Below are 6,848 nucleotides of genomic sequence, written 5' to 3'. Positions count from 1 at the left end.
AGTCTCCTATTTACCCAAATATGAAAATATATAAGAAGTTAAGCTGGAGAGTTCTGCCAGGTAGCTTAATGTAATACTGGTATCATCTGTTACTGGTGTCACCTCCCCACCTTGTCAGCCCCAGGAATACATGAATAAACCTAAATGCCTGTTGTCTGATGAGAAGGAGGAAATAAATAAAAGGCCAACCCTGCTTCTGTTTGGTCCCTTTTCATAAGTGAGCAGTGGGAGACCTGACAGAGAATCCAAGGCTGGAGTGAGCAGGGAAAGTCCCCAGTGAGCCGAGATGAGGTGGCAGGGGCACATCTGCACAGGGAAATGACAGCAGCTTGGGAAGAAAGTGAAGCTTTTTGGGGTTTGACCAACTTAGGAGTCACAAACTAGTGATAACTATGGTTTTAGAGACGCCTAGGCTGACAGGGTTGTGGATGGCATTGTTACAAATGTGGGAGAGGATGAAGGGCATCACCTCCAGATCCACCGGGTCAAGAAAAACAGGTTTTTACTGGCTAGCAAAAGACACCATTACAGGAGAGGCATAACCCTTGTTTCTAACGTTATGTTGGAATTTCTTCCACTGCTCAGGTAGTAGACCATTACTATCGATTTTTTTTTTTTTTATTTTTCCAGCCATTTCAAACTGCACCATATGATTTTTCAAACCCAGACAAGTATAAAAGCCACTGTGGCATGAAATGGTGTAATTCCAAACCTTTCACAGGGCAATATATCTGCCGTTTTCACAAATCTCTTATGTCAGGTTTCACCTTTGTTTTAGGATCAGAGCACTGCCTCCAAAAAGCCCCTTTTGTAGCCGCTGGCTGGCGCAGCTGGTGATGGACGTGGGCTGGAGCTGCTCGCTGTCCCCAGCATCTTTGGCCCCTCTTCTGCTCCCTCCTTCAGCCCCACCAAGGGACGAGCGGGGAGGGTTTTGCCAGGCAGCGACAGCTCGGACCATCGGGCTGGGGATGTGGTGAGGGCACCACGGCTGCTGCCCCTGAGCTGCTTAAAGCCCCACATGAAAGGCAATGCGGCTCCAAGGGGAGGCTGATGCTGTTGCCGGGGGTGCTGGGTTTGGGCGCCTGGGCACAGGCTGAAAGGCCAGAGCAATGCAAGGAAAGTTAAAGCAACAGCTGTTAAGGTGGGATAGGGAATTTTTGCTTTTAAACCAAATTACGGTTGTTGTATTCTGACTTTGGCTTTGGAGGGAATGGATGAAATCTTTGAAAAGGGCTTTGGAATTAGCCTGTTAAAAATTCTGTACTACGACAATGTGTGAATAAATGTAACCTGACAACTTAGAGGTACATTTTAAGGGAATAACTGAGGTTTTATCAGTATCTTATCCCATCAAAGCTGATGGGCAAAACTAGAGTAATTGAGGTTCAGTGCTATTACTGTACCTTTCTGCAGGGTAGCACATCAGGCCACCTCATGTTTTTTTTTTAAACAAGAATGTAAAAAGAAAGAAAGAAATAGGTAATATAGTCTTGAGTGACGCTGTGATGTTTAGAGCCTTAATCTAGATTATACCTCTTCCTACAGCACATGAAGGGTCTTAATCCACTGCAGACATTTCATTTCTGATTTTTCAAGTGGTGGCAAACCAAAAACAATATGCTACAATAGATTAGATCTAGAAAGCAGAGCCACTGTTTCCAGTGTGAGCCAAACTTTTCTCCCGTGTCCAGTCTTAGCCATAAGACTTATGGCTCAAAAGCATTTTTCCTGCTTGCAGGTGATGGCTCAGTATGTTTCTGTTCTGTTGAGTGGCACTTCACTGGACGTTGCATCGCTGGGATGTTTCGGCACATTATCTATTGATGCTCTGTAATGTTAGTCATACCTCCATTTTGGTTTATGTCTACAAAGCCCAAGTTCACTAAGTAGAATAACTTGCACTATGTGACCTTTACAAAATTCTAGTGAAATCAGGCTCGGATTTTTCTTCCCTTTCCCTGAACACCGGACAAAGTCACCAGAGGACACAGCCACACTGGTGCCGCCAGTGGGGCACGGAGCCGTGTGGCCAGCAGCAGCCGCAAGAGCAGCCCCGGCTCGTGCCTGACGCAAGTGGCTCGGAAAGAAGGTGAAGCTGGGTGTGTTTCTGATACGCCCTTTTTTTTGTGCTTCCAATGTGCAATGTGTCTGGAGCAGACCAGAAGAGGCAATGAAAAAAATGTTTTCTCTGCAACATTTCTTTCAAATTAAAGGCAGTCGGACAACCAGGATGTAGACGGTTGGTTTTTTAACCTGAACAGGTAATGAAACAAAAATACAGTTGTTCCTAATCTTACTTTCCCCACTTTTCTACCTCACAATAGATCTATGACAGAACTGGACACAGAAAATATATATCATGTCTGGTGGGGACTGTTTACAGGTGAGGACGCCTACAAGTAAAGGAGCTTGGTATTATTACACTGACAGTATTTCTTTGGTCTGACATGTTCAGAGAAAAAATGATTTACTGTTGCCATGTTTGTGATAAGCAGGCAGTTGCTCTTATGATTTTGGTGACTGCAAGCACAAAACCAGCACCCAGAAATTATACATATAGACAACTACTACTGTCTCCTCACTCTGTTCTCCATTCCCGTGGTCACTTCACTGTTGTGCATGACCAATATTTTGTATCTCTAATGTTTTCAGGCTGACAGCAAGACGTTTGCATTCTGAACCTCCCCACTCTCTTCTTTTTGAGAGGTTTAACCGTGAAGGATAGATAACCACTACCAAGAAAAACTCACAGTGTCTTGAATAAGGTATTTCATGTAAATAACCACACAAAGGTAACAGCATATTTTTCCCTTGATGTTCCTTACCATCATTTAACTCTTCTCACACCTGAATACTGTTCATAAAAATAGTAACTGGCTAAAGTTTCTCACATGTTCTGTCACCAAGACCTTCATCTGACAAAACACGCTTACTAAACTGGATGCATGTAAAGGATCCTCTCTACTTCAGCGGGACCCACACATGTAGTTGTAGAACTGAGCTTCAAAATACTATCTTCTGGTTATGCACACACACAAAAAAAGGCAATAGTCAGCTATACAGCATTACATGGGCACTGCCAGATGTTAGATGCCTTCAATGACAGTACACGCACTTGGGTCAGCAAGGTTTCAAAACAGGTAGTTCAGATTGTTTTCCTCAAAATCAGAGCCAGAGAAGCAGAGACTGTGAGAGGCGACTGAGATCACGAGAGGAACCAGCGTCCAAGGTGGTGCTGGGATTTCCAAACCCTAATGGAACAGCAGGTCTTCAGCATCAGACCAGCGACCTGCAGGAGACCAGCCAGACCTTTACTTGCAACTGGCAAAGGCTGATGAAAAAATGTTGCAGCTGAGGAACAGCACAACTTGATAAAGATCTGCATATCTGCAGAAGTTAGAAAAACCCAGTCAAGACAAAATTCTCTGGGAGACCGTAAATCATTCCTCTGAATAAGGAATAGGTCCCTCATCTGTCAAGGCAGAGTTTCTTTTAAAGTGGTTTCTCTTGTAGAGTGAATTTGATGCCAGTAGAATTATTGAGCTGGAAAAAGAGCAAAGTGGTTATCTTTCACTTCCAGCTTTAAGAAACAGCTTTGAAGACTACTGGGAAACATTTACACACTCTGCATTTATTGCTGTAATAAACTCGCTTTCATTTTTAAAGCCAGGCATCACCATGTGGGAATTTCACACGATTGGTGACTTTTATAGCTCATGAAAACATCTGTATTTCCCACCTTGGTGGCCAGATGATTTGTGTCACAACCAGAATACACTAAAATAACTTGCTTATATTTAGCATAACTCCTGCTATTACTCTGTTGTCATTGGTACAATTATGTCTTTTTCTTATGTTTATGTGCTACTTTCTCCTGAATGACTGCACCTTCCCAAGTGCATTTCTACAGCCACATACTGCCAGCGGCATGGAGTCACCAAACCCTGTAGCCTGATGGAGATGAAGCTGCAGCTGCTCTGTGGCCCCAGCACCAGTGGTCTCACGCCGAACCCCTCTCCAGCGGATCTGCCAGCGTGAGGACATACACACAAGTGTGCAATGTGGATCCCCGGCACCCAGGCTCAGTCACAGGCTATTTCTAGGGCTGCCCTGACTCCCCGCCCTCCCCAGCTGCTGGCACACAACAGCAGTTGTATGCACTTGCATTTTCCTCCAAAGACTTCTCCATCTCTTTGCTGGAGGGTGGGTATCCACCCACCCTGATCTACAAGGACTGAAGGTGTCTTGGATCATAATAATCTAATTTTTCATCATCTCAGTAGTGTGGGCACCTTGTCAACACAGCAAGCCAGCTGCATTTGATTCCCAGTGTGGGAGAGTGTATTTGAAAAGGACACCAGGAGAGAGTAGTGCTTTAAGATTTGTGACCTGGATGACTGGAGAACTCTGTGGAATTCTGAGCATCACAGGATAAAAAGGACATAAGGCTACTGGAGAGTGTCCAGAAGAGGGCTGTGAAGTTGGTGAAGGGTTTAGAGGAGAAGCCATATGAGAAGCGGCTAAAGTCACTGGGTTTGTTCAGCCTGGAGAAGAGGAGGCTGAGGGGAAACCTCATGGCGGCTACAGCTTCCTCACAAGGGGCGGAGGAGGGGCAGGCACTGAGCTCTTCTCTCTGGTGACCAGTGACAGAACCCGAGGGAATGGCAGGAAGATGTGCCAGGGGAGATTCAAGTTGGACATGAGGAGAAGGTTCTTTACCCAGAGGGTGGTGGAGCACTGGAACAGGCTCCCCAGGGAGGTGTCACAGCCCCAAGCCTGACAGTGTTCAAGAAGAGACTGGACAAGCCCTCAGACACATGGTGTGAACTGTGGGGTTCTCCTGTGCAGGGCCAGGAGTTGGACTCAATCTTTGTAGGTGCCTTCCAACTCAGGGCATTCTATGATTCTGTGAAGCCAATTTCTAGATATTTATGTGTAAGTGAAGCTAGAAGCTTGATGGGAATAGGTTTTCAATAGGTCTCTGACATGCTCTGATCCTCACAGGAAACACTACGGTATTATGCTTTTGCGTAGTCGCAGAATCAAGATCCTAGAGGTATCATCTCATAGAACAGAAAAATCTTTCTGTCTTCTGAATAGCAAAGGTTGTTCTAGACAGTGTGTTTCCTAATGTCTTTACTGAATTTAGTTTTCCAATTTCTCTCCATGTAAAAGCACAGGTGGATCTCAGCAGCAGTAAATTAAAATGGTGCTCAGGTTTTGTTTTTCCTGTTTAATTTTAATGTTTTTACACTACTAGTAGTGTATTGCCCCGGCTTGTTGCTCCCCCTCTGCAATTGCTGTTGCTCCTATTTAAATATTTTAAATGGCAGTTTCTTCCATGACTTGGATGCATGGCGAGGAGGGCAGCAAAGCTGGGGAAGGGGAGCTGCTGAGGACCCTGGGTCTGTCTGCTTTGGAGAGAAGGAGGCGGAGGGGCAACATGACTGCTGTCTCCAGGTTCCTGAGGAGGGGAAGTGGAGAGGGAGGTGCTGAGCTCTTCTGCCTGGTCCCCAGTGCCAGGAAACATGGGAATGGCTCTCAGCTGTGTCCATCAGGGGCGGTTCAGCCTTGACATGAGGAAACATTTCTTTACTGAGAGGTGGTCAAACCCTGGAAGAGTCTTCCTGGAGAGGTGGTCGATGCCCCACATCTGTCAGTGCTGAAGAGGCATTTGGGCAACATCCTCAGTACCATGCTTTAACTTCTGGTGAGTGCTGAAGCAGTCAGGCAGTTGGACTAGGTGATGGTTACAAGGCCCTTCCATCTGAATTGTTCTGTCCTGTTCTATTCTATGCCATTCTTCTTCCTATCTCCTGCTTTCCCAAAAGTAGATGCTGAGGAAATCTGTGATGACGTTTCAGTGCAGAAGGCACTGAATACCCATAACCATATCCCAGCACAGGCATTGCCTGTGTCGCGGTGTGGGAAGGAGGCACGTACCTTGTGCTGGGGTGAGAGCTGGGCATCGTCTCAAGGTAGTTGGACCATCTGGGCAAACTGGCAAAAAGCAAGTATGAGTAGAGTTTTTGAAACTCTTCTCTGTTCATCTGGTTGAGTTGGGTTTCCACAGGGCAGCAAAACCTCATACCTCTGACACCAGTGAGGCTCAAAGATCAAGCCCTCAGTCTGAAGCAGGCCATGCTCCTCAGCCAAGGGCTTGCGAATCTTTCTGAGGTGAACAATACCTGCTCATTTCCTGTGGATTCTTTCTTCCTTCTTGTACTCATTTTTAGAATTACCCTCTCAGTTTTTCATGACTAAGACAAAAGAGCCTGAGAACAACAGTACTCTAACAGAGAGAAGGTCCATAGGGCTGCTCCTAGGGCTCAGTGTCTGGGACTGGCCTCCCCTGGGACCCCCACCCAGCGCCACCGTCTCCTGCCAAGGGCCCAGGGGACGTGTCTCAGCTCAGCCTGGGACCTTGTGTCCCTGCCTGAGCCATGTTGTAGGTGTGTGTGCCCGTCTCGTCTCGACCTCTGTCCCTGGCTGGGCCTGGGCCCTGCCCTGCAGAGAGAGGCTCTCCTGGATGGACGGAGCCCTCAGGGCTCTGTAAGAACTCGTCATGCAGAACTCAAGGCATAACACAGCATAACTATTAAATTCTTTTCTATTCTATCCTATGTATTGTATTCTATTGCGTGTGCTCACCGTGAGTCCAATAAGGATGGGAATACTATTTACATGAAATGCCAGGGGGTTTTCAGCTCCGGAAACACTTTTGAGGACACAGAACACAAAGGATACGAGTGGAAACAGGATTTGATTCTATTTTGTTTTATTTTCGGTTATTCTATGTCATTTACTGACTCTGTTTACAGAGCCGATGCTCATGAGCATTAACACAA

General features: G+C 46.1%; 1 protein-coding gene across 5 annotated transcripts in view; it reads left to right on the top strand.

The window, feature by feature from the left end:
* GK (glycerol kinase) overlaps window positions 1-6,618 on the top strand; it is a 65,318-nt gene extending 58,700 nt beyond the window's left edge. For 2 of the 5 annotated variants that reach the window (XR_010474019.1, XR_010474014.1), the window contains 2 exons: window positions 2,653-2,765; window positions 3,898-6,618. Coding sequence is in view for 1 of the 5 variants with exons in the window: in XM_065070671.1 (XP_064926743.1) it covers window positions 2,653-2,657 (5 nt within the window). In the remaining 4 variants the exon portion in view is untranslated. Of the gene's footprint in view, window positions 1-2,324; window positions 2,384-2,652 lie in introns of all 5 variants that reach the window. The other 3 variants (XR_010474013.1, XR_010474012.1, XM_065070671.1) reach the window with 3 other exon arrangements.
* The last annotated feature ends 230 nt before the right edge of the window (window positions 6,619-6,848 follow it).

The sequence above is a fragment of the Columba livia genome, chromosome 1 (genome assembly GCF_036013475.1).
Source record: "Columba livia isolate bColLiv1 breed racing homer chromosome 1, bColLiv1.pat.W.v2, whole genome shotgun sequence".
Lineage (NCBI taxonomy): Eukaryota > Metazoa > Chordata > Aves > Columbiformes > Columbidae > Columba > Columba livia.
This window is presented reverse-complemented; position numbering and strand designations above follow the sequence as displayed.